This window comes from Peromyscus leucopus, chromosome 6 (genome assembly GCF_004664715.2).
Source record: "Peromyscus leucopus breed LL Stock chromosome 6, UCI_PerLeu_2.1, whole genome shotgun sequence".
Lineage (NCBI taxonomy): Eukaryota > Metazoa > Chordata > Mammalia > Rodentia > Cricetidae > Peromyscus > Peromyscus leucopus.
The window spans coordinates 14098869-14126356 of record NC_051068.1 but is presented as its reverse complement, the minus strand read 5'-3'; the positions used below and the strand labels follow the sequence as shown (position 1 = coordinate 14126356).

The 27488-nt window shown below is 39.8% G+C and overlaps 1 protein-coding gene across 6 annotated transcripts in view; it reads right to left on the bottom strand.

The window, feature by feature from the left end:
* Window positions 1-27207, bottom strand: part of Fxr1 (FMR1 autosomal homolog 1) — a 54729-nt gene extending 27522 nt beyond the window's left edge. For 4 of the 6 annotated variants that reach the window (XM_028872681.2, XM_028872685.2, XM_028872680.2 and 1 more), the window contains exons 1-3: window positions 27104-27207; window positions 7277-7329; window positions 5300-5393 (exon numbers count right to left, since the gene is read on the bottom strand). In XM_028872681.2, the coding sequence (XP_028728514.1) occupies window positions 5300-5393; window positions 7277-7329; window positions 27104-27154 (198 nt within the window). In that variant the 5' untranslated portion in view covers window positions 27155-27207. The remainder of the gene's footprint in view (window positions 1-5299; window positions 5394-7276; window positions 7330-27103) is intronic. The other 2 variants (XM_028872683.2, XM_028872686.2) reach the window with 1 other exon arrangement.
* Window positions 27208-27488: the final 281 nt, after the last annotated feature.

Genomic DNA, 27488 nt, shown 5'->3' with positions numbered 1-27488 from the left:
AAAACAAACAAACAAAAAGAACATTCATAGAGAAAACCCTGCCTCAAAAATCGCCCCCCCCAAAAAAAAAAATACCATACAGGAAAAAAATGTATTCATAAGACCATCAAATAAGGACTGAACATATCACTCAGGGGTAGAATACACCTCACATGAGATCCTCTGTTCAATTACAGAAACAGACACACAAATTAAACTACAACCAAACAAAACTTCTCAAGCTATACAGCAGTTTGGGGGTCAAGTGCTAGCCTCACATGAACAAAGAAAGATGTATGTTCCAATCTCTGATATTGCAAAACTGTAAAATCTGTTATCTACACCAATGTACTTTTTTTTAAGTATTCTGCTTTCAAACAGTATTTTGGTTGATGACTGATAAGGACAAGATACAAAACACAACAAATATATAAAGACATGGTAATGGAAGTAAGTAAAATAAAAGCCATATGCTAACAAACATTTGTAATCCAAGCACCCAGGAAGCAGAGGAAAGAAGATGAAGAGTTTACAGAGGGCCACCAATGAGACCGTTTAAACAGAACAAAAACCCCATCTTTAGGGGCTGAAGTGTACAGCCCATGGTAGAAGACTTGCCTAGCATTGAGTGAAATCTTAGGTTAGATTTGTCTGTAGCACAAAACATTACATATATTTAAAAAAAAAAAAAAAAAGACAAGTCACACGACACAAGATCAACAGTAACCAAACTTAATTTTAAAGGTATTCAGAATCACTAGCAATCAAAAAAAAATCAATAGAAATTAGTTCAGCTCCAACTTCTAAGACTTTACTAATTCAAACATTTTTGGACACTAAAAAGAATGGTAATTTTGGTAGTATCAAAATCTTAAATACACATGCATTTTGTTTTCACAAGCTACCTTTAAAAAAAAAAGGCTTTTCTAATTCTTCTGTGAGTTTGTTGCTGTGATATGTGTGCCAAGTATTCTTTTCTATTACTCTGTATTATTAGTCGGATGCAGGATCTCTACTGAACCTAGAACTTCTGTTTTCTTCAGGCAGGCTGGAGGCAAGTAAGTACCCATCTCCTCTCCCCAGCAAACAGTGATGAGTTGGGGCTACAAGCACAGCTGAGAAAGACTATGCCTGGCTCATTACCTGAGTGCTGGGATCTTCACTTGTGCAACAAAGTGCTTTTAGCACTAGGCCAACTCTCCCTAACAAGTGACCCTCTTAAAACAAAAAGCATGTCCTTATGCCAAATCTTAACAGTAGTACTTCTGATCTCAATTTTGGATACATCCACAACAAGGAACTGTATATTTGTATATTTTTTTTATTAAAAATAAAAAAATAAGTTTATATGAGCAAACATGAAAACATCTTATGATGCTCTAATTATTAATACAAAAGTCACAACGTAATATAGTCAGTTGTTACAACTTAAAATTCTTATATATGCAAAGGAAGAATCTACAGAGGCACTCAACTCTAGCTGACACAATCTGGAACAACTGGACATCACATCTATGCTAAAAAAGGGTGGTTTCATTTCTACTTTATAGTTTTGTCTAATTTCACTTATTTTTAAAACTTAAACTTCAGGAGATGGAGAGATTGCTCAGCAGTTACAAATACTTGTTGCTCTTCCAGAGAACCCAGGTTTGATTCCCAACACCCTCATGGTAGCTCACAACTGTCTGTATGTAACTCCATTCCCAGGAGATCCATGCCCTCTTTTGGCATCTCAAGCACTAGGCACATACATTTAACAGACATCCATGAAGCCAAAACATCTAAACACTAAATATTTTTAAAATTTCAATCCATGATGAGAGGCTTCACAAGAAGGGAGGATTGGTCAATCTACAGGAGGCAAAATTAAACTTTTTCCCTAATATTTCAAAAATGAACAAAGTTTGATTATATCTTCATTTGTGATGTTTTACAAAACTGTAGAGCAAATTTTTACGAGGACTGAATTATGAAATGGAAAATGAAATGATAACCTAGGAACAATGGTTTCTCAATCTCTGACATGAATGTTTTCATCCCAATTGGAGAAACAGGCTGCAGAGGGTGCAGAGGAAGGCTGCTGAGCTTACCTCAACACAGATTTGTAAAGACTCACATAAAACATCCTCAGCATCTCGCTGAGCTGTGGTTGCTGATTTAGGTTGGGCTCCCTAACCCCTCACTCTACCCTCAACCTCATCTTAAATCAGAGATCTGTTGTCGAATAATCTTTTTGTACACTGGAGAGGTCATCTTTGTCAAGGTGCCTTCTGATTGGTTTAATAAATAGCTGATTGGCCAATAGCTAGGCAAGAAGAGGTTAGGGGGGACTTCCAGGCAGAGAGAGAGGGAAAAGAGATGAATTGAGGCATGGGAGAGAAGCCAGAGGACACAGTGAGGAAAGAGGCGGTACAAGATGGGAGATAAAAAAGCCGAGGCAAAATATGTATTAATATGAATGGGTTAATTTAAGTTCTAAGAGCTAGTAGGATAAGCCTAAGCTATAGGCCAAGCTTTCCTAATTAATAAGTTCCCTTGTCATTTTTTTTGGTGAGCCAGCAGCACAAAGGAAAAGTCCAACCACAGAGATTTACAATAGTTATCTTAACAGCAAAAAAATTATAGAAACCAGGACATGGTAATATAAAGCCTGTAATTCCAACACTAAGAAAACGGAAGCAAGAAGCTCTCAAATTCTAGGCCATCTAAGAAAAAATATGTATATATATATTAAAAAAGACAAATTACCATGGAAACCTGCAGCATCGCTGCCTTAACTATTTCCTAACCACCTCCCCTCACAGTTGCTGTCTGCATGGAAGTCACTAGGTACTATTTTCTCAGGTTCCCCCATGCCTCAAGAACACTACTATAGTATACTGTATTAGTTACTTTCCTATTACCATGACCAAGGCAACTTAAAAAGTTTTTATTTCCTCACAGCTCCAGAAGGTTTGAGTCTATGACCATCGTGTCAGGGAGCATGGTACTGGAGCAAGATCTTAGACCTTTCATGTATGTTGAAACAGCAACCACAAATCAGAGAGAAATGGGAAAGACAAGGCTTTTGAAACTTCAAAGCTGACCACCAGTGACACACCTTCTTCAACAAGGCCACACCTCCTAATCCACCTCAAACAAGTCTACCACCTTCGGAACAAACATTCAAATTTTATGGGCCTATGAGGCCCATTCTCATTCAAGTGACCACATACATCTAGATTACAGCTGTGGCTCTCCTTACAAAGTTAGTTATTGGTGCTAATTTTCATGGAAATTAACTCTAAGAAAGGAGTAACTACATTGCTTAAGGATTGGGCTTATAGCACTGACACAAAACTGTAACAGAGTTTTGCCCTAGCAAAAGCAAAATAGTGGACCCACTTGTTTTACTCTTTGTGATGGTTACTACTGTCAACTTGACAGGATCGAGAATCACTAAGGGGAACAGACCCCTAGCTATGTTTACGATGGAGATTTCAGAATGGATTGACTGAGCTGTGGAGACTGACCCTACAGTACTATCTCATAGCCCGGGATCCTGGACCAAGTATAACGGTGAATGTGAGCTGAGCACCAGCATTCTCCTCTTCTGATTGTGGACACAACATGAGCAGCAGCCTCAAATTTCAGCTACCATGCCTTCCCTACCAATATAAACTGTACTCTCAAAGGCCAAAATAAGCTCATCTTTAAGTTGCTTGTTAGATATTACAGTGAGAAATGGTTAATATACTATCTAGCCCTATAAACCAGGCACAAAAGAGACTTTTAAAAAAATCTCTTCAGTAATACCACACCAGCTTCCTGTGACAAATACGTTAAGTGTCTGGGAATTCATAATGTTACTAATTTCTTAAAAATTTAAAATTTGCTATTGTAGCCTTCCAGCATATCTTCTGCAGATCAATGCATTTCTCAAATGCTGCTGTTTACAGTAGATGGTGATCATCAGAGACCCCAAGTGGGCAAAGTGCAAAGACTACAAGATTGCAGACTATTCATCCCTAAACAGAACACTTATACTGAAGCCACTCCTCCCAAGGCTAAGGGGTCACTGTGGCAGAGAGGCAGAAAGAATCTAAGTATCCGAGGCAGTGGATGACTACAATCCAACAGTATCTTCTGGACATACAGAGCAGCTGTACATACGAACTCCTGCAGTTGTGACAGTATTCACAAAACCTATGCAAGCCCTAGCCAGACATGCCAGCATGGAGAAGGGAGTTCACCAAGCGACCCATCCCCTTGTCATAGATCTATTATGTTAGGTGCTAGGAGAGGGAGAGATATTTTTCAGACTATAACCATCTCCAGTGCAATCTAAGAGTATCTGGGCAGCACAAACTGGTCTTAAAGATGTGTTGTTTAACGGGTGTGTGGGCTGTTGGTAGGGTAGGTAGGGAAAACAAATATGATCAGCAAATATTGTACAAACTCTCAAGAACTAAAAAACCTTAAATAAATAAAATAGGTATTTTTTTAACTCACCATTATTTATTGTGATAATAATTTTCAATTTTTTTTTCCCCTGAAGGGTGGGTATTCAAAGGACAGGATTTCATATATGGCTCAAGATAGTCTCAAAGGAGTGCTAGGATTATATACATTCCAGACATTCCTACACTAGTCCATAAAGCAGTTCATAAACATATACATACAGAACTGTAGTGGTCTGAATGAAAATGACCCCCATATACCCAAAGAGAGTGTGGCCTTGTTAGAGAAGTGTCACTAGGGATGGGCTTTGAGGTCTCAGATGCTCAAGTCAAGCCCACTGTCTTACTCTTCCTGCTGCCTGCCAACACAGATGCAGAACTCTCAACAACTCTCCAGCACCATGTCTGCCTGCATGCCTCCATGCTTCCTGCCATGACGACAATGGACTAAATAAACCTCTGAACTGTAAGCCACCCCATTAAATGTTTTCCTTTATAAGAGTTGCCGTGGTCGTGATGTCTCTTCACAGCAATAACCAAAGACAGTGAAGGACAAACCACTAAAACTAGCTTTAGAAAGTTACTAACACTGTATGGTTCTGTGCTAGATTTCTCTAAAAATTAATGCATCATCATTCTTAATGTTTTAAGAAACTTTCATTTTGAAAAACTTTATCAAGTCCACCAAAGCTAAAATTAGTAGCACTGACATATGAATCCATTTCTCACTTAACACCACGTCTCCAGTAACACTACGTTACTGTCACTGCCAATAAAGAACAGGAAAAGGAGAATGATTATTCATCAGCTACAGATTTTCCCAAGGATATTTATTTATAACAAAAAAATAGGCACCATAAAGAAAACTTAAAAACACATACCTCTACTTCATCTCCTTCACTAATTTCTTTTTTTATATCAGGTGGTGGTGGTAATCGAACTTCATTAAACGGAACCTGGCGTTCTGGTTGCCAACTAAAGATTAAAAAAAAAAATTTAGCTTTAGTCTAGCACACCCTAATATGGAAAAGTTATAGTCTCTGCCTAATGTTTTAAATACATTTTTAAGTTAGTTCTATCATTCAGAATGTCTCAATGGAAAAAAAAAAAGAATCTTAGTTCTTTAATTTTTTCAATATGTTGAGGTGGAACAGAACTTTGCATGATTCTTTATAAACTTTATAATTAATACTGATAGTATTACACTCCAAATTACTTATCCTAAGAATGGCAAATACATCACAACCCTGCAAACAAAATAGGCTATTAATAATGACTAAGGTTCAAAATAATATTCATAGCTATCAGATTATTGTGTCAAAAAACCCCACAATTTTATTAATTACAAAACAATAAAAACTAAGTAACTTTAGTGTACATGTTCACAAAAGTAATACAAATATTAGTAGTTTAGGGGCTGAAGAGAGAGCTCAGTGGCTAAGAGCACTTGCTACTTTTCCAGAAGACTCAGCACACACATGGTAGCTCCCAATGCCTTTAACTCCAGTTCTAGGGGATACCCTCTTCTGGCCTCTGAGACAACCAGACACGCATTTGATGCAGATATGCATGCATGAAAAACAACCATATACATACATTTTAAAGGATATTTTGAAAGTTTACAGTTCAAACTCAGTTTATGCCCAGATGAGAACTTCTTTGTACTTAGCATGTTCACAGCATCATGGTTCAATTTCAGCACAAACATCCCCTCTAAAAGTTTCTTAATTGATCTAGAAAATATTAGAATCTAGAAAAGGCTTAATCTGCCGGGCAGTTGTGGCGCACGCCTTTAATCCCAGCACTCGGGAGGCAGAGGCAGGCCGATCTCTGTGAGTTCGAGGCCAGCCTGGTCTCCAAAGCAAGTTCCAGGAAAGGCGCAAAGCTACACAGAGAAACCCTGTCTCGAAAAACCAAAAAAAAATAAAAATAAAAAAAGCCGGGCGGTGGTGGCGCACGCCTTTAATCCCAGCACTTGGGAGGCAGAGGCAGGCGGATCTCTGTGAGTTCGAGGCCAGCCTGGTCTCCAAAGCGAGTTCCAGGAAAGGTGCAAAGCTACACAGAGAAACCCTGTCTCGAAAAAAACAAAAAAAAACAAAAAAAAACACAAAAAAAAAAGAAAAAGAAAAAGAAAAGGCTTAATCTTTGTAGCAATATGAACTAATTTAGCTGTTGTTACCTGGCTCTCAAGTTTCCACTTCAAGCCTAGGAGGCATATCCCACCTGAAATGTTACTAAGGAGAATGCTGAGCAAGTAGACAACTCAAAGTCTAGGGTTTCAAGGGCCTTTCTTTTTACATTACTGTTTGCATGGCAGCTCTCAAAGAGAAGCCAGCTGAATATCTGTCTCTTCATGAAGTAGCTGTTAGACACTCAGGCAGTCACAGTTCAATATTCAAGTTAACAGATCCTTTTATAATCCTTCCCAACCAAGCTTAGTATACTTGTCTTCCTCACTTTTAGCCTGCCTGGATTTTGGGATACCAAGAGAATTACTACCTATTCTTATCAGTATCAAGCAATTAAGGATAGCCTCAAACTCACTACTGGTAACTACTTGGAAGGCCGTTTGTAACCACTTCAAAATGGTGGGCCTTTACCATCATGCTATTTGTGCCATCTACTTCTATAAACAGCTGAGTGAATCATATTCATGCATATTTTGACAAAGAACAACATGAAAATAGGTAAATTGTAGATACAGAAACAAGTGAAGGGTTATCAAAACTGGACGAGAACTCTTGAGGATCAAAACCCTCCAAGCATTCCCACTCCATAGCAGAATAATTTTCCTACTGGCATCATTAGGAACAATCAATATTAACAATCTTAAAAATTAAAATCTGTCAATAACTTACTTATTTTCAAAAACAACTGTGAGGGAGTCTTCATGGACATCTTTGATAAATCCCTGCATAAAACAAAAAGTTTTATCAGTATTAATGTTATTACCTAACTCTAAAAACCTGTAATAGATATAAAAACTGTAGAATGATTAAAGAACACAGATCAAGGAAGACCAGTGCGCTAAGGCAGAAGGATTGCTGTGCCAGGCCAGCCTGGCCACACAGTGAAAACCAGACAAGGCAGGGCTACATAAGACCCTGTCTTTGGAAGGGGAGAAATAAAACACCCAGGGTTAGAAATACAGCTCAGTTTGTGGAATACTTGCCTAGCATATTCAAAGCCCTCCATAATTTAAGAGTGTGATAACAAACTCCAAGAGGATCACAAATTCAAGGTCATTTTTGGGGGGCTATACAGGAAGTTGAAAGCCAGCCTAGGATGGGGTAAGAAATTGGGGGGAGGACTGAAAAGGAGAGGGGTAGATGTGGGAAGAAGGGAAGGTAGGAGGGAGGGAGACAAACACATACATACATACATACATACATACACACACACACTCACTCACTCACTCACCCTAACAAACCAACCAACCCACCACACTCCCCAACAACCACAGGGACTGAAAAGATTGTGAGATGTGAATTTGGTTTTCAATTCTATCATTTGTGTAAAAAGCTGTTCTTTAGTCCTCTTGAACTCTGGTTATAACACAGTTATCATCTACCTCAAAATAAGCAAAAGAAACACAGCACATACTCATCCTTGGAACACAGGCATTAATTGGATGAAGTAATACTAAGGTGACTGAGGGGTCAGTAATTTAGTACTTTAAGAGTTAATGACCTCAAACTCTTCTTGCCAGGTAACATCTTAACTCTGTAACTTACATAATTTTAATCTAATGTACTTAATTAGGTCTCATTATATCAGAAATTAAATAATATTCAACAAAGTACCTAACAAAGTTAAGAACTCAATTCCACTATAACTATTAAATTACAGCCCAACTCTAGTAAAACATGACATTTTGAAAACTAGCATTATCTTAGACATGTTTTTCCCACCTACTTTTCTTTCCCTTAAAAAAGTCAGAGAAGAGTACCCACCATGCAAATCTGACAACCTGAGTCTGATCCTGGGAACCCACAGTGGAAGAGAGAGCTGACTCCAAAAGTTGTTACTTGTACATGCATGCTGTAGTATACCAATGCCTGCACTCACACACACAATAATTGTCTTTGTCAAATTTGGCAGTAGTTAATATACTGCCTCAAAACCATCACAGCTTATCAATCAACATAAAAGCAATCATCGGGGTTGGGGATTTAGCTCAGTGGTAGAGCGCTTGCCTAGCAAGTGCAAGGCCCTGGGTTCAATCCTCAGCTCCAAAAAAAAAGTTTAACATTACTGCCAAACAGAACTGCAAATCCTTCAACCCTAGTCCAGTACTTCCATATATAATTTAACCCACTGGCCAATTAGTTAACACTCTTCAACACATATACAACTCCAAAACGTGCACTGAAGACTATCCACACAGACACATGCACTTAGTACTTGGACAAAGCACAATATAAAGGAATACTTCTGTTTATGCTCCCTTAAAAATCTATTTAACATGGGGTTGGGGATTTAGCTCAGTAGTAGAGCGCTTGCCTGGCAAGCACAAAGCCCTGGGTTCAGTTCTCAGCTCAAGGAAAAAAAAAAAAAAAAAAAAAACAAGAAAAACAAACAAAAAAATCTATTTAACACTAAAGTTCATGCCAAGATAACTCACGAAAGACAAAGATAAAAATTGCAACTGCTTGTTAAGTAACAAAGCAGTTTAAAAGAGCGATATTTAAATGTCTACTATCAATTAACAAACTAAAGACTACAAAACATAAACCAGCACAAGGAAAACTAAACAGCAAGCTTAGTACAACCCTAGAAAAAAGTCTTTGCAACTGAACAGTCAGTCTCAGAGAAAGTAGCAGATGGGACTATTTATTACTCACTAGAACACAGTATGACAAGCTGTAAGACTATTAAGTGACTTACCAATCAGTAGCTTCCTCCTGCTCACTCTCCCAAGGTCTGTATGTATACTTAGCTATGGCTAATTCTATTTCTATAAGCTATTTCTAATCTCCAGATCTCTATAAAATTTAGTTCAATACAGGACCAGTAATTTTTGTTATTGTTTTCAAGTAGTCTTGCTAAGTAACTGCTGCTGGCCTGATAATGGCCACTGAGCCCTAGAAGCCTCAAACTTGTGGCAATTCACCTTAATTAAGAATTTATGGGAAAAAAATTAGTAAGTCAGTGTGTCTGCAAGTTAATCAACAACCAATGTAGTTTGTAATATGTAAACAATGAGCGGCTGGAAAAGAAAAGGAACAAAAGGCTTTCACTAACAACAGCAATAGAAGATCTGTTGGGGAAAAAAATACTAAGTGAAGTCTTCTCTCAAAAAAAAAAGCACTTTTTAATTGTGGAGAGGGAGCCCATAGGTAACAAGAATATACTAAGTAAATAATAATGCCTACTTTAAAACTCAATAATCATGATTTTAAAGTATAGAACACAGACTACAAAAATGCTTCTCTAACAAGTCAGTTATTTAGAAGGGCGGGAGGGTGGCATGTAGTCCCAGCTATCCTGGAACCTCAAGTTCACAGAGATCTGCCCACTTCTGTCTACCAAGTACTGGTTATTTAAAGGCATGTGCTACAATGTGTGGCTTTATAGAACTTTAAAATGAGAAAAGAATGGATTGTTTTTAAGTGGTATTGGAATGTTTGGTTATTTCTTATGGAAAAATAAAGCTGGGTGTGGTGGCACAAGGGCTGTAATACCAGCATTTATGAGGCAGAGCAGGTTCAAAGCCAACCAAGACTACAAAGATCTAGTTTTCAAAATAACCCAGGGATGAAAACTCTAACTCAATGGTAGAGTGCTTGTTTAGTTGTGTTAAGTCCCTGTACTTGATTTTCAGCACCACGAAGAATTTGTCGTCACAAAATAAATGGCTAAAAGACTTAAAAATTCTGCCAGGAGTTACAGTACGTATCTATATTCCCAATGTTCAAGATGCTGAGGCAACAGAGTAATGAGTTTAAGGACAGTCTAGACTACATAGTGAGCTTGAAGCCAGAGTGAACCAAACCTCAAAAAAAAGGGGTGGAGAAAATAAAGCTAAATATCTGGGGAAAAACATGAGTGACTGTGAGTGAACTAATTACTCATAGTCCAGTGTAAGGAGTCCTTTCTAATAAAAAAAATTTAAAAGACACGCACGCATGTGCGTGCGTGCACTCACATACATACACCCCTACTTAAAAATGAGCCATGATAATCACAAAGAAAAGAACAGGAGGGTGGTTTCAACTGTGAATTGAGCATTATTCTCCAGTCAGTAAGAACATCAGTGAGAGGGAACAGTTCATTTAGAGGGGGGAAATAAAGGTTTAATATACAGAACTTCTAAGATGTTACGTGTGTTACAATTTATTCTACCTTTGCTTTTTTCCCTCCTGCTCCCCCATTTCGTGAATACACAACTTTTCTTCAGTTTTCAAATCATCTGCCTAAGGTACTTGGCAATTTTGAGGTGGAAGCATAATGACTTAAAGAGAGAACCCAGTACAACCCAGAATATACACTCAACATATCGTTTTGAAATTACAGAATATAAACAGAAGAGTTTTTCAACTTGATCCCATCAGTTCATAAAGAAGGATTCCACACCCAGGAGCCAGGAGTCATGGTAAATTTTCCAAGTTTAAATGTCTGATGTTAAGCAGAACAAATGATTTGTAAACCTTGGTTCCAAAAAAGTTAATTAATCTATGAACCTTCCAGACCTCTCATTTTAGAGAAAGACACAACTGCAGCAAAACATATCAACACAAACCCAAAGTTTCACTCCCTGGGAGGTTATAGTTTAAAAAAAAAAAAAATCTCATTCTTTTAAGAGCTCTTTTCATAATGGAGCAAAATGAGGACTAAATCTGATACCTATACTACCAGTAGAAATGGTTAAGACTTTCATAATTACTGAACAAATTGCCAAAACCCAATTCATAACAAGAAAGCACAATTAAGTTCCCAACACAAATCTGAGTTAAAATATAATAAACTTTAATGTTTAAAATACTGATCAACATAGTTGAGGTTTTGCTACAGCTACTATGCACGAAAAAAAATCTATAAATCTTAGAGACAGGGGGATCAGGTATCAGATGCTCAAGTTCATCTTTGGTTAGTTAAGGGAGTTCCTTAGCAACCAACCCCCTCACCAAAACAAAAAAAAAGGCTGTAGAGATGCACCGTTTGATACACTGCCACTAAACTTGAGGCAGAAGAGGACAGGGAAATTAAGGAGACATAAAAAAGGGAAGGAGCCATCAGCTTGATCAATTTCTGGCCAGCTAAGAGTAAAGAATTCCAGCCCAATTAACATTTGCTAAGAAGGTTGCCTGCATACAGCAAAGAATCATGCTTAATGCCTGAATATATGTATGACCAATATAGCTATCCTCTTTTTTCAGCTGTAACAAGCAATTCTGGAAGTGTCTCACAAAAATTCCACTTTACAGAGGATAAGTCTACACTCTCTTATGAGAACCTTAGGATGTATGATTTTTACCTTACCAGGCTATAATCCCATCCAAAGTACCTCCAGAGACACTCTATAACCTCATTTTCTGAAAGAGACTAGGAATGAGGGAAAGGATCTTGGCATCCCTTTAATAGATACATCTTAGCATCAAGGTAACTTGAGAGCTACCAAAATTATGTATCTTGCTCCTGCTGAAACTCTCTCAAGAAGCCCGCACCCTCACTTTGGTGCATCTCATAGTTTCCTTGAGCAGCTTTGTATTAAGAGCCAGTGTTAACATCTCTTCCTAACAATCTCTTAACTCAGTCAGGTCTCTTAAAAGAACTCTCAGGCTGCAGCAGATGGCAGTATGCAGCAGTGTCTCCAGCTCCCAGGCCCCGCCGCCACTGCCAAATCCATTTGGAGCATTACAGGACCTACAAAAGTTCATGACTGTAAAGTAACTGACTTCATGCTCATCTATTAAACTTTTGGTTGTTTAAGAACCCAATGCCTTCCACTTATGCAACCCACTACAAACTAATTTACACTCCTTACAAAAGGGGAAACAGAAAATAAAACACCAAAGCTCTCTGCAAACAAACCACCAACTATATATAATCAGGAACTAAACAGCTTCAATCTTCAAAATGGGGCTTAGAATAGTAGCCTTGATCAAAAAATACTAGACTTACATTCTAGAGAAACTCAAAATTTAAAGTTTTTTGTTATATCTAAGTTTTCTACTGCAAAACAAACTACTAGCAGCAAAGGAAAGAACAAAAACAAATACAACTTCCTAAAGAGGAAACCAGGCCTTGGCCTAATCCTTAATTTAAATAAATAAATAAATAAATAAATAAATAAATAAATAAATAAATAAATAAAAGAATAAGTGATTTGTGTATTATGTTATATAGTTGCTTATTTTTTGTGTGTATGTGTGAGAGTCTGAATGAATATGTGTGCCTCATGTGCATGCAGAAGCCCACAGAGGCCACTGGGTCTGCTGAAACTAGAGTTACAAGTGGTTGTGAACTGCCACATGGGTTCTGAGAACCAAATCCAGGCCCTCTGCAAGACTAGTAAGCAATCTTGACTGCTTAGCCATCTCCAGCTTCCTATAGTGGTTATCCTATGGTGGTTCTGATCTTTAAATTTCAATCTACTCAAAATCCTCGTTGGCTGAGCAGGCAAATGACTCAATGGGTAAAGAAAGGCACTTGCTGCCAAGCCTGCCCACCAGAGTTCTATCTTAGGAAGCCACCCCCAACTCCCAGGAGAAGAAAACTAACTTCTGAAAAGTCCTCTGGCCTGGGCGCATGCACAAATGTAATTTTAAAATTTAGGAGCAGTTCCAATGGGATCCAACGCCTCTGGCCTCCCCAGGAACCTACACTCACATACACATTCCCACATATACGCACACATACATAATTAAAAATAGAAACAAGCCATGTATAGTGGCACGTGCCTTTAATCCCCAGGCCAGCCCAGTCTAAACAGCAAGTTCTAGGACAGGTAAAGCTACAGATACCCTATCTCAAAAACAAAAAATTATACATCAATCAATTAATTAAAAATAAAAACTAGTCAGGTGTAATGACATACACTTTCAATCTCAACATTCAGGAGACAGAGAAGTAGGAAGATCTCTGCGCGTTCAGGCCAGCCTCAACTACATAGCAAGCTCTAGGCTATCCAGGTCTACACAGTGAGATGTTTCTTAAAATAACAATTGTTAATAGTAATTTTAAAAGCAAAAATATATCATTCAAAAAAATGTTAAGTCGAGTTCGAGGCCAGCCTGGGCTACCAAGTGAGTTCCAGGAAAGGCGCAAAGCTACACAGAGAAACCCTGTCTCGAAAAACCAAAAAAAAAAAAAAAAAAAAAAAAAAAAAAAAAAAAGTTAAGTCATCATGGCTAAACATGGAACCTGTCACAAATCTAGTCTTCGGTTCACATTTTCAGACTGACACTACTATTACCTTCAAACAATGAAATAGGTTTAGTAATTGGCTTTTTTGTCATGTTTGTTACTGGCATGAAATTTTAACTTTTTCTAGATTTGGTACAACAGAAATAATTTTATGTATTTGACTTCTTATTAAAGGTAATTAAAAACACTTCATTCAAGGCTCAGTTCCTGACTTAAAGCAAACTTGTGGTGAAGTAATAGTTCTAAAACCAAATTAACTTCTCTACTAAAAGCACTAGGCTCAGTGTCAGAAGCTACTGTAGTCTTTCCCTTTCATCCTATCGGTTCAAGACCACTGCTGGCATAGTTTACACAAGACTAGCTTCTGTTCTCAATTGACGGAACTGCTTTGGATTATGACTTGCAAGGCTTTGGGCAATTAATGGTCTGTTCAAAGGTTCATTTTTCCAGCTCCTATGTAACTTCTAGACTCAATTCTGACAATCCATCGTCTCTGAAACCAGGATGCTTCTTAAAAATGAGGGCATCTTAGAATAGCTGACAACCACATGTCACCACTTAAGGCATGCTCAGACTTGGTTTGCTTGGAATTTTTCTGTATCACTTGAGTCAGTAAACCAATGAAGTACCATTTCTAAGGAAGGACTGAGGCTTCTTAGTAGAAAGTTGTTGATATATGATAAAAATCAAGAAAGTACCAGCATCAATACTTGCAGAGAGAGTGAAAATTCATTCAAGAGATCATGGCAACAATAAGAGCACTTTTTTAAAATATTTTTCCAACAATGATCTTCAAAACACTGAAGAGGACATGTTGAAAACAAACTTTTTGTTTGTTTGTTTTTTGTTTTTTCAAGACAGGGTTTCTCTGTATAGCTTTGTGCCTTTTCCTGAAACTCACTCTGTAGCCCAGGCTGGCCTCGAACTCACAGAGATCCGCCTGGCTCTGCCTCCCAAGTGCTGAGATTAAAGGCGTGTGCCACCACCGCCCGGCTGAAAACAAACTGTTTAATGGTGCTTCAAGCAACTTATTTAGTCTGCATTTCCTATTTTAGGTATCTAAATTAAAGACTGTTTCCTGTAAGTACTAACTAAAAGATAACCAATCCACAGAGTAGTTTTCTCTTACGGATGGTATCATTTTAAGGTATAATAAAATGGCATGGATCCCTCACAAAACATCCAAACTTGTATGCGGAAACAACCTATTTCTCTGGGTTAGTTGTTGCTTTTTAAGATCTCATTCTGCAATCTCAGGCTGGATTTGAACTTGCAGAAATTTCTCCACCTCAGCTCTTCAAGAGCTAAGCTTCCAGGCTTGAGTTACCACACCTAAATGACTCCCTCAACTCTAAACCTAGCTCAACTATTTTAATCTCTTGACCATGGCTTACATTTCAGATCAAGATGCACACAGTTGCCAGCAGTGGTGGCGCACGACTTTAATCCCAGCACTCGGGAGGCAGAGGCAGGCGGATCTTTGTGAGTTCAAGACCAGCATGGTCTACAAGAGAGGAGATCCAGGAAAGGCGCAAAGCTACAGAGAAACCCTGTCTCAAAAAACAAAACAAAGATGCACACCGTTAGACTATCATGTTGTAGTTTCCTACCCTACATGTACACATGTATTGAATTTTCTGAAAGGAAAAACAGCTATCTTTTATAATCAGAGTTCCAATAAAGCCCAATGCAGGCAGGCATCCAAACCACTGTGTGTAATGAATTAACACCTTTCTCGTACTTCTAGAATAATACTATCTAAATGTTCTCACACAAGAACCTCAACTGAAACTGTCTTATGCCTTCCCAGACCTGGACAAAACTTTATGTAAAAAGGAAACAAAACAAAGAAACAACTTGCAAAAGACTGGAGCTTCTTTACACTGAGGTACCATGCCCTAATACTAAATGTTATGCCACGGAGCACTTCACGCTACTACTCTTGTACTTCCAAAATACTGCAGTAAACCTCCCTTTAATCTTCAGTGTCTACTAATTTATGACTCAAAACACTACATTTCTGGACTGTCTATATAGTTAGAGATACAGGAGGGAAAAAATCCCTTATCAAGACAAGGAAAAAAAGAATTTCACTGAATAGTGACACTACAATACAGAAGTTTCACCATTAAAACTGTCTCTAATCCACTATGCAGCATGTGATAAATAAACCAGAGAACCCAAGAAAGTAAGATTCCTTGGCTAGTTTTATTTTACAACAAGCAAATCATAATTCTCCCAATTCTAAACCTTTTGTGAGTCTTCCTAGGGCACCCAAGGTTTTGTGAAACAATTCAAGGGGTGAATTCAGCCATCCTGGATGGCAGATGACACTCATTCCAAGCCTGGAAGTAGAAAGCCATGAACAGGTGCTTATTTCCTCTGTGTGCAAATAAACTCAAACTATTAAGCTACTGCTTATTATTTAAATAGCTGGTGCTTACACAGGTGCCTATCTTTATGGGAATGCACTTTTACATTAAGTCAAGAGTTAATATCCACAAATATACAGATTTCAACAAGTGAAAAAAGACATCCCAATAGAAAAATGGACAAGAGGCCAGCCAAACTGTAGAACAAATCCAAAAGGCAAGTCAACATTTTTCTGGCTGGGACATAAAGAGGAAGAGCTATCAACTGGTGAAAAAAATATAGTTGTCTTTAAGAAGAAAAAGTACTTAATATTAGAGGCTTATTTTGTTTTCTGCAGTTAAGTTCCATTCTAAAATACACTATTATTTTTTGTGTGTATGTTGTATGCATGCATGCATGCATGCGAGTGGGCAATGCCCATGAAGACCAGAAGTTGACATAAGGTTATCTTCCTTTAATCATTCTCTACCTTATTCACTGAGCCAAGGTCTCTGACTTGAACCTAGAGCTCATCAATTCAGCTACTCTGGACAGCCAGCTTACCCTCTAGGATTCCCCAGACTGTGTCTTCTGAGTACTGGGATTACAGGCAGACTGCCACACCCATTCAGCATTTATATAGGTGCTGAATTTCTGGACTATGGTTCTTTATTTCCGAGGCAAGCACTTTATCCACTGAGCCACCTCCCTAGTCCCTAAACTACCACTTTCTTTGAAATCTATCCAATAGAAACACAGATACTGGGAAGTGATTACTGACGAATGTCTGAATTTTACTCTTACAATTATGTAATCACTACAAATTATACTGTATGCAAAAGGTTAAGTACGTGATTCCAGTTTTTTATAGGCATACTGAAAACCCCTACATTTGCTTCTGAATGTGCATCCATACATAATGCTGAGCATAGAACTGGAGTCACATTTATCTGGCTATAAGCAAGGTTACCTGAAATGAAGGAAACAAAAAACATCAACCACTGTGGTGGTATTGTTCCCCAAAATGTTGTGCACCCTAATAAACTTATCTGGGGTCAAAGAACAGAACCGCCACTAGATACGGAGGCTAGAAAATGGTGGCACACACACCTTTCATCCTAGCATTCCAGAGGCAGAAATCCCTCTGGATCTCTGTGAGTTCAAGGCCACATTGGAGACAGCCAGACATGGTGACACACACCTTTAATCCCAGGGAGTGGTGGCAGAAAGATATATATAAGGCGTGAAGACCAGAAACTAGAAGCTTTTTGCCTGGTTAAGCTTTCAGGCTTTTGAGCAACAGTTCAGCTGAGATCCATTTGGATGAGGACTCACGAGGTTTCCAGTCTGAGGAAACAGGCTCAGCTGAGGAACTGGTAAGGTGAGAAAGCTGTGGCCTGTTCTACTTCTCTGATCTTCCAGCATTCACCCCAATACCTGGCTTCAGGTTTATTTTATTAATAAGACCCTTTTAAGATTCGTGCTACAAACCACCACCAGGAGGAATAAAGAAGGAAAACATTTCGACTGAATCCAATTTGTACATCACACCAATAATAAATTACACATGTCAAGATTGTATGTGAACACTGATATACACAGGTGTCTTATCTTTTAAAACATGTGTTGTTGGGCATGTAATCCCAGCAATTTGGAAAGATGAGATAGGAGGATTATGAGTTAAGGGGCCAGCCTGGACTACATAATGAAACCCTAATTTTTTTGTTTGTTTGTTTGTTTTTCGAGACAGGGTTTCTCTGCTTTGCGCCTTTCCTGGAACTCTCTTGGTAGCCCAGGCTGGCCTCGAACTCACAGAGATCCACCTGGCTCTGCCTCCCAAGTGCTGGGATTAAAGGCATGAGCCACCACCGCCCGGCTTGAAACCCTAATTTTTAACAACAAAATTTTTTGTCTTTAGCCAAACACAGCAGCCTATATCCCCAGCAGTTAGGGAAGTGGAGGAGCTTAGAAGATATCATGTGGGTCCAGGAGTTTGAGACCAGCCTGGGCAACATAGTGAACCTCTTTTTTCAAAAGAAATTCTTATTTTAAACAATTTATTTTGAAAGAGCTACGTAACAAATCTAAGTAAAAATTACTTAAAATCAACGGATACATACTCTATAAATAAAGTCTGCAAACATTACTACAGCATTACATCATTACTGAACAAATTCTAGTAAAGAAAAAAACTTTCTAAAGCAACCCTTCATGAGCTGGCTGTGTGGCTCAGTGACAGACTGCTTGCTAGTTGCATGAGGTCCTGGTTTGGATCCTGAGAACAAGCAAGCAAACAAAAATCATAACAACAGCCTGTGCATCAGCACTAAGCACTTAACTGTTCTAGATACAAGGCCATGAGGACAAGACCATATGGACATCTACCACTGCTTGAAAAGCTCTTGAAACAAAATGACTTAATGCTTCCACATGGCTACCCAAAACTCCCCTAACTTTCCTGTTGCAAAGCACCGAAGTTCCAGTTACCCCTGTATGCACCATGAAGTTGTGGCAATATGAGAATTTGTGACCAGATCAATAGATAACCACTAAAAAAAAGCCATTTAAAATGTTCAATTTGGACCAAATCAAAAAGATGTAACTTACAGAGAACTACTAAGATGACACAACAAATTACCTGTGCCCAAAAACCAAGACCAATTTTTTTTATTTATTCAAATATATACTGTAGCTACTACTGCAAACTTGATCATTATTACCAAGAACTCTCCAGTCCCAAAACAAATGTGCAAACATAGTAAGGGTGAAGCAAAAAGGAATAGTTTTTTTTTAATCTGATACCATAAGTAATTGTGTTTGCAGCAAACAAATGAACAGATATTCACTATTAATACAATGTGAGAATTAACGATAGTTCAATTTTACCATAGCTTTCAATCTAATAGAAAGACAAATGAATTATAAAACAATATACACACATGCATAGATGTTCAGATTAGCAAAGCAATGCTCTGCTTTCATTGCTTAATTTTGTTATATTCCAGCTAGTATTTTGAAAATCTAGTCCTAGAAAAGCTGCCTCAGCAATTTGTTCCTCTTGATTAGCTAAGCACCCGCCCCCCAAAAGCTCTTTTAAAGTCTTAATATTCAAAAATACTAAGTGCAAAATCACTGAGATGCTGATCATAAGAACATTACTTGAGGGCTGGAGATAAAGCCTAGTATGGGCAAGACTTAGAGTTCCATTTCTAGCATGGTCAGAAAAAACTCTGAACAAGCAGTTCATTTAAACAAATATGTGCATTTAAGTATTTCAAAGTAATTTACATACTCAGTTACACAAAGGTGACAACCGTGGAAGATGTAACCATCCCACAAATAAAATATGAATCGTGTACGTAACTTAATAGAGCCATATTAAATGAAAACAGGTGCTATTTTAACATACTTAAAACCCAATATGCCCAAAATATTATTTCAATATGTAATTAGTATTTTTAAAACTGTTAATGTTTTGTATTTTTTCAAACTACCTCAATTCTGACTACAGTATTTCAGTTCAGTGGCTGCTAACTACCATTTTGGAAAAGGAGCACATTCTTAGAAAGCAAAAGTGATAGAAATCAGCTTCAGTCTTTTTTGCAGCAATCATCCCAATTCAGTCCTCCACATTCCTAGCTTATTAATAATTTACAACTAGTAATAATTTTGAGAACTACCTTTTTGTGCTTAAGAAAATCACACCATACAGCTGGGCATCTTAGCTCAAACCTATAATCCCAACATTTAGGAAGCAGAAGCAGAAAGATTAGAAATGCAAAACCATTTTCGTCCACATACCAAGTTTAAGTGTGGGGGGTAGGGGAGAAACTACTAAATAACAGTTAAATAAGCTCCAGGGAGGCAAAAACAGACTAGGAATTATGAATCAACCTGATTTATGGAGCTGCAACAGGGCTTCTGATTTCCCCAAATGTTTACTATTTGTGGCTGAAACTAAGTTAGAAATGCATGTATGTGTACAACCTCTAAGAAGCATCTAAGAAGCAATCTGAATTCAAAGTACTGGCTGTTGTTAGAGCTAAACAGGCTCTAGGAAACTCACAAAACTTCTCAATGTTCATCAACTTTTACAAATGTCAGAAAAATACAATTATCTCATACTGCAGATGAACAAACTAAAACCTCACAACTACCCACTACAAAACTAAGAATCATTCTTAATAGTGTGATAGAAAACACAACCACTAAGTCATAATCTAGTTAAATTCAGGCTCACAAGATGGCTCAGCAGGTAAAGGCACTTGCCACACAAGCTTAGTGACCCGAAGAAGTGACTCCACAAAGTTGGCTTTTGGGCCTCCACACTGGTGCCTGTGGCACTTACCCACATTCAAACACATACAAAGACAAAGTCCATTGCTCAAAACTATCCTTTCAAGAAGTTTAAGAAAGTATTATAAACTAAGCAATTGGAAGTGAAAAACAGAGCTAAATACCACTTAAGGTACAGCATAATCTTGGACAAACTACATCATCATTTCCTTGAATATAAAATGAGTAAGTGGATACCTCATGGACCAAGTATGGCAGGATACATCTTTATATCCCATCATTCCAGAGGAAGGGGCAAGTGGATCTGTGATTACCAGATTAACACATCTATAATGAGTTCCAGGCCAGCCAGTGCTACACAGTGAGACCCTGTCTCAAAAATAAAAAAACCCACACAAAACCATACCTCATGAAATCCCTGAGTATGCAGGAAATACATGTGGAAGCTTAAAAGAACATCTAATAACAGGCTGTCAAGCTATTCTCTTACAAAAGACACACAAACATGATATATAAATATATAGGTACATAAAGAAAAACAGTCGAGCCTTATCTATTTCTAGACAGTTCTTATAGCTTTTGTCTTCAGATGCTTTACTATGTATTTCTCCTATAAATAAAAAAATGAGGCCGGGCGGTGGTGGCGCACGCCTTTAATCCCAGCACTCGGGAGGCAGAGGCAGGCGGATCTCTGTGAGTTCGAGGCCAGCCTGGGCTACCAAGTGAGTCCCAGGAAAGAAACCCTGTCTCGAAAAAAATCAAAAAAAAAAAAAAAAAAAATGAAACCACGGGTATTTATGTGTTTTTAAAAAATGAATCCAATAGTCAGGTACAGTGGTGCATGCCTATAATTCCAGCACTGGAGAATCAGAGACAGGAAAATCATTAATTCAAGGGTAGTCTGAGCTAAACATATAGCAAGTTCCAAGCCATCTTGAAATATTCCAGACCCTGTCCCAAAATAACAAGCCTTCAGTTTCTTTCCCCCTTTTAAACAGCCACATTTGGCCACTATTGCTGAACAAAATAAAAATTGTAAATTGGGTTATGGTTGTACAGGCCTATAATCCCAACCAATATTCAGTAGGTAAGGCAGGATTGCAAATTCGAAGCCAAAGTTATATACAACTCTATCTCAAAACCCTCAAGTTATTGAGACCATTCATTTCCACTTAAATTTTAACATTTATAGAAGCCATATTTTAAATACTTACAACTCAAAGCCATCTTATTATATCTGAATCTATATCTTTTAACAAAGAGCTCTATCTAATACAAAGGTAGCTACCATTTCTCCCTCAAATACTAAATCTAGAGTTGGTGAGGGAGTTGGTTGACATGGATGTATAAGCTCACTAGTTTAGCCTACATTGGCCTGAAATTTTAAAAAAAAAAGTATTGTTTATTTGTGTGTGCATCCCAGCACTCTCCAGAGGCAGAGGCAGGAGGATCTGTGGGATTGAGGCCAGCCTGGTCCAAGGTTAGAGGAGAACTTGAGGGAGTCTATTCTCTTTCCTTCATGTGGACTGCCTGGGTTAAACTCATAGATTGTCAGGCTTGGCAGCAAGTAAGCACCTTAACCCGCTGATTCATCTCTCTAGCTACTGTTCTTTTTCTGACCTAGAATGCTGATGTTCCTGCCTCTGCCTCTCAAGTGCTGGAATTTCAGGCATGTGCCACCAGGCCTGGCTTTCAACTAAGATTTTGTACTCACTGAAAAGTCATTTATGTCCTTAGCACACTACTTCTTCACTGCTAATTTAGTGTCCGTCGTTAGTGATAAAATACCTACTTCACAACTTCATTATTGACCTCAATTTTTACTTTTAATGGTAAGTTAAATATGGGATTAATTATGGATCTATTACAATACTTGGAGATGTGTCAATTATATAGTTAAAGCAGAGAGCTCTAAATGTAATTAATTCCATCTACTTACTATAGAGAAGGCCCCAAATTTCATTTCACCTGTACAGACAGAAAAATTCCTCCACAAGAGCCAAAAACTGAGTGGTTTGCTCAACGTCTACTTAAAATTGTTATTTAATGTGGCAGTATACACCACAGACATAAAGCATTAAAGCTGCAAGTGCAACTACCTACCATAAAACCATTGTATGTTCAGCCCAAAACTATACAATGCAGTGACATTACAAAATTTCATGTCACTGGGTTGGGCATGACACTTGCAAAGTTATTCCAGCGACTAAGACAAAAGAATCACAGGAGTCCAAAGGCTCTTTTCAAACCAGAAACCTCAAAGGTTTAGTGTCATATACATCAGCTAAAAAGCATGTTAATGATGAAAATGGGTGCAAGGTTTATTTTGGGGTAATGGAGTATGTGACAGTTGGTTTTAGTTTATCAATTTTAGACAATATAGAAATTACCCAGGAACAGTCTCAATGAAACACTGTCTAGATAAGTAAGGTCTACGGGTATGTCTGTGAGGGACTATTTTGAGGAGCTGGAAAACTCACCTACTGTGGGTGACCAGAGAGGAGTAGAGAAAGGAGCTGAGCACAGACGAACATGCATTAATTCACTGTTCTCTGCTCCTCACTAGATGTGGTAGGATGAGATGAAGCAAGTTCCTGCTGCCTTGACTTTCCTCAATGATGGACCATAACCTTGAATTGTGAGCCTAATAAACCCCTTTCTCCCTTAAGTCGCTTCTTCAGGGTATTTTATCACTGGAACAGGAAACAAAACTAAGCATGTTTATCGCAAACGGGACTGTTAAAACAGATGCACAACTTTTAAGTATCCTTCTTAGCAAGCCATTCTGTTTGAATAAACTTTACAGAATATACATTCTTGTCTCTTTTTGGCCTTTTAGCTAGGCATGTATACATTCTACCTGAGTTTTCTAAAAAAGCACTTTGCTTTAGGTAGAAATGGATAGAAGCAGGTATTTTATACCAAATTACAAACTGCCACCAAATGTTTTACATCATCTTCCCACTCTTTCCCATTCCTAGATTTAGAGAGCTGCAAAGAGACAGCTCTAATTATAAACACACTGTTAACAGCAAAGCAACGCTTAGCATATTGTTTAGCATGTTTACCATGCTACCATGATATATTTTTTTTTTTAAGAAAAGGCATTGGGTACTATCTTCAAAATTCAGCTCTTCACTAACTCTAAACTTATGAAGTTTTAAGTCCATTTAATCAATGTTTAAGAGCAGTGCCTCAAGGCAATATATTGACCACAAAGCTCAAAGCACCATGCTGCCTCTCAAACTCTCAAATGATAATTCCCAGGGTCAAAGGCCTGGTGTGTCCTCGCATTTCCAGAAGTAGTGTGTGTTAACAGTTGGTGAATTCAGAATTTCATAATCACCCATACACCGAAAACCACCACTAAAAAGAAAAAGGACAACAAATAAAAATGTTAACAGCTCCTGACTCTCTGAACAACTTCTACTTCTAGTTTTTTCCATTTCCCAAATTCCTTCACTATTATCTTCTACACTGGAAAAAATTAAATTCCTCTATGCTTGGTTGAAGCCAAGCTCAAACACTGCATACTTGTAGTGGGTCTGTTCCAGCTTTGACCTGGAAGTACTACCCCCATTGAGGCTTCGGTAACTGTCACGCCTTAGGCGGGGCTGGGACAGGACCCCTGAAGACCGGATGGGCCGGCTCTCTTGGTTCCTGGATCCTGGACGCTGGAGGTAGATGGAGCAGAGTTCTCCAGAGAACACTGCTGGACTGCCCTTCACCTTTTCCAGACCCTGTAACCACTTGCAAGTTACCCCACAAAATAAACCTCCCTTTTAACTACGTGGAGTTGCCTAAATATTTCTACCAATACATACTGTTTTGCTTACTTCTATACATACAAAATTCTAGATGAGACAGAACTATGAAGACAGGAAACACTAGAGGCTGAAAGAACAACAGGGAAATATAAAAGACGATCCAACTAGTCTCTGCTTTCATCCCGCAGGGGTTGTGGCTGCACACAAGTGTCCGCATGTATCCAAACATTTAGAGAGTTTGTTTAGGAAAAAGGAAACAAAAGCTGTTTTGCAGTATGCAAATTAACCTCACTTTAAAAACTGAAGTGACAGAAGATGATGAGCTTTTGTGTGAAGAACTTTTTCAGCCAGGTATGATGGTGATACATGCCTGTCATCTCAGTTATTAGTTAAGAAAAAGGCATTCCTCCCCTTGGGAGACCTTTCCACCCTGGGGATTCTTCTTCATTTTTCCTTAATAAACCTACATTCGGGGAAAGCAAGGGAGGACAGACACAACCCAAATGGATAATTTTACTGTATAAAAATATTTCAGACCAGTGGACTTCATATCCCTGATTTGACATCCATTACATGATAACGAAGTACGAATCTAGAATTTCCTTTTGTTTATTCTAGTTAGGGTTTTTCCCCTTTACCATTTTGATATTCCAGGGTCCTGAAAACTATCTTCTACAAAGTACACACACAATCGATTATGGAAGGAAAAATTGCAAACGTTCAAATACAAAAAAAAAAAAAAAAAAAAAAAAAAAAGTGGCTTAATGTCCTTCCCAACCTCGTCAAATCCCCATCTTATTCTGAATAAAAATGGGCGTAGTCCAGTCTAAGGAGAACCAGATTGTAGAGTATGAAAGGGGATCAATAAACTGGGCCCCTATAGTACAGACCTGTAATTTCAGCTACTCAAGGGGCTGGAGCAGGAGGATTACAAGTTCAAGGCCAGCAAGAACTACAAGAGTTGAGTTCAGGGCCAGTCTGAACGACTTACTGAGACCATCTCTCAAAGAAAAAAAAAAAAAAAAAAAAAACAAGGGTCAAAACTGAGCTTGATGGTAAAAAGCACTTGCTTAGTATGTGCAAAGTTCTATGTTGAATCCTCAATACAACCATTATCAATTACTAATATTTCAGAGTTCTAGCACGGATACTCACTGTGAACTGACTGGAAAAAAAAAAAGACACCAAAAGATTGCAAAGAAACTTGACAAAAAGTCAAACTGTATTGTACTTCAGATTGACACAAAATACAGTAAAAGTGGTTTTCTACTGTCTACACAATGCAAAATAACTTGTTAAAACACTTTCAATGTGCAAGGAAAAGAAATGCTTATCTGTATCACCTAAAAACTGTACTGATAATAGTAAAAACCGAAACTTTTCCATAGGTGAGAAAGATGATGTATGATAATGAACTTTATCTAGGCAGGAAGAATTTTTTAAGTCCGTTCCTTGTGGTTCAGCTAACCATATCTGCAATTTTTCAGAGAAGATTTCGGTAAGAACAAAGTAAGTATCTACTCAAATATTGCTTGGATCATTAGTTGACATCGAGTTTTAAACCTGGGACACTGACGAAGCCAGTTACATGCTAATAGGTCATATTAAAGATTCCAACAATCACTGTAACTCCTTTGTTGTCCACCTGAGGAAATGCACAATCACGAAATTAAAAACTATATATTAGAGCTTTCCACCTTTGTCAACAAGCAGCTGCCTATGTTATTACCAGGTGACAAATCAAATCCACAGAGCTAATCAGCAAGCTAAAAGGGGGAAAACACAACATTGCAAATTAGGAAATCCTTAAGACCAAATCAAATCCTCTGGAATGAAGGATGCACTGAAATGAAAGCCTGCGCGAAACCATTCTACGTACATACAATACTCATGCACTAGGAGAAGGAAGGCCTTCATAAAAATAGCCAAGACTCTCAAACATCTGAGATGCTGGCTCAGAGAATGACTGACAGACAACAGCTGGGGAGGTTTTGTATTGATTTGTTGAGATCCTCGCACACTTAGGAAAAAGGGAGTAAGGCGAAGGAAGGGGCCGTTCCTATGGGAAAAAGAAACTATTCGGGCTTGGTGATCAACTTGGTGGGCCCCCACCCTTTTGCACTGGAAGTCCCTTACAAATTCCTCCACTCCACTCTTTCCGTCTCCCGGCCCAGACTCCACAGCAATGCACGGCCTCCTCTCACAGGGAACAAAAAGAACCCCCGGGAAAGAGGATGAAAAAAATGACTCAAAACAAAAGCCACCTTCCCCGAGGGCTGTGCAGAAACGCGTCCCTCCCACCTGCCGCCCGGCCTCGCTTCACCTTTGAACCCTTCCTCCTCTACAACTCGCTCTTCTCCCCGGCGGAGGGGCCGCCCGCTCCCCAGGCCGCAAGCACCGGGGCCCGCCGCCGCCGCCGCCGCCTGTCCGCTTTCCCCGCGGACGCCAAGGGTTCGCGGGGCCCCGGGGCAGCACGACCCCGGGGAGGCCGGGGAGGCCGGCAGGGTGCCGCGGGCGAGCCGGGGAGGAGAGCAGCCCGGCAGGCCCGGCCGCCCCGGGGTCACAGTGAGCTGCCCGCCGCCGTCGGCGCCCCCCGCCCGGCCAGGCCTCGCCGGCGCGCCCGCACCCCGGCCCGCGGCCCCGGCCCGCCCGCCTCCCGGAGACCTCGCCCCGGGGCGCTCCCGGGCAGGAGGCAGGCCGGCGCCCGCCGCCTTGTTTCCAAACATAACGGAGCCCGGGCCCCGAGACCGTTAAACCGCGCCGAGGGCAGACGCCAGCAGCACGGACCGGCTGTCCCCCGCCGCCGCCCGCCGCCGCGCCTCGGCCCCCGGGGGGTCCCCGGCGTCCCCGACCCCGCTCCCCGTGCCCGGCTCCCGCCCCCGGCCGCCCCGCGGCCCGCACCTTGTAGAAAGCCCCGTTGGAGCCGCGAACCTCCACCGTCAGCTCCGCCATGTTGGAACCGCAAAGGCCGCCGGGAAGAGATTCTAGAAACTTTCCAACGCGAGGGGAGGAGGGGGGAGGGGCGAGCGCCGCGGGGGAGGGGCGGGCAGGAGGGCGGGACGCTCCCCGGCCCGCTCCCGGGCTCTCGGCGTGCGGCGCCCGCTCTGCGCGGGTCCTCGGGCGGCTTCCCTCCCTGCGGCGGGCCGCGCCGCCCACGCCCACTCCCGCGCGTCCCGGCTCGCGCACAATGAGGGAGGCGGACCCGCCCGCCGCGCTCGCCTCAGGCCCTGACGCTCCCCACACGAGCCTCCCGGCCGAGCCGCGCAGCCGGGCGGACGCTCGCGCG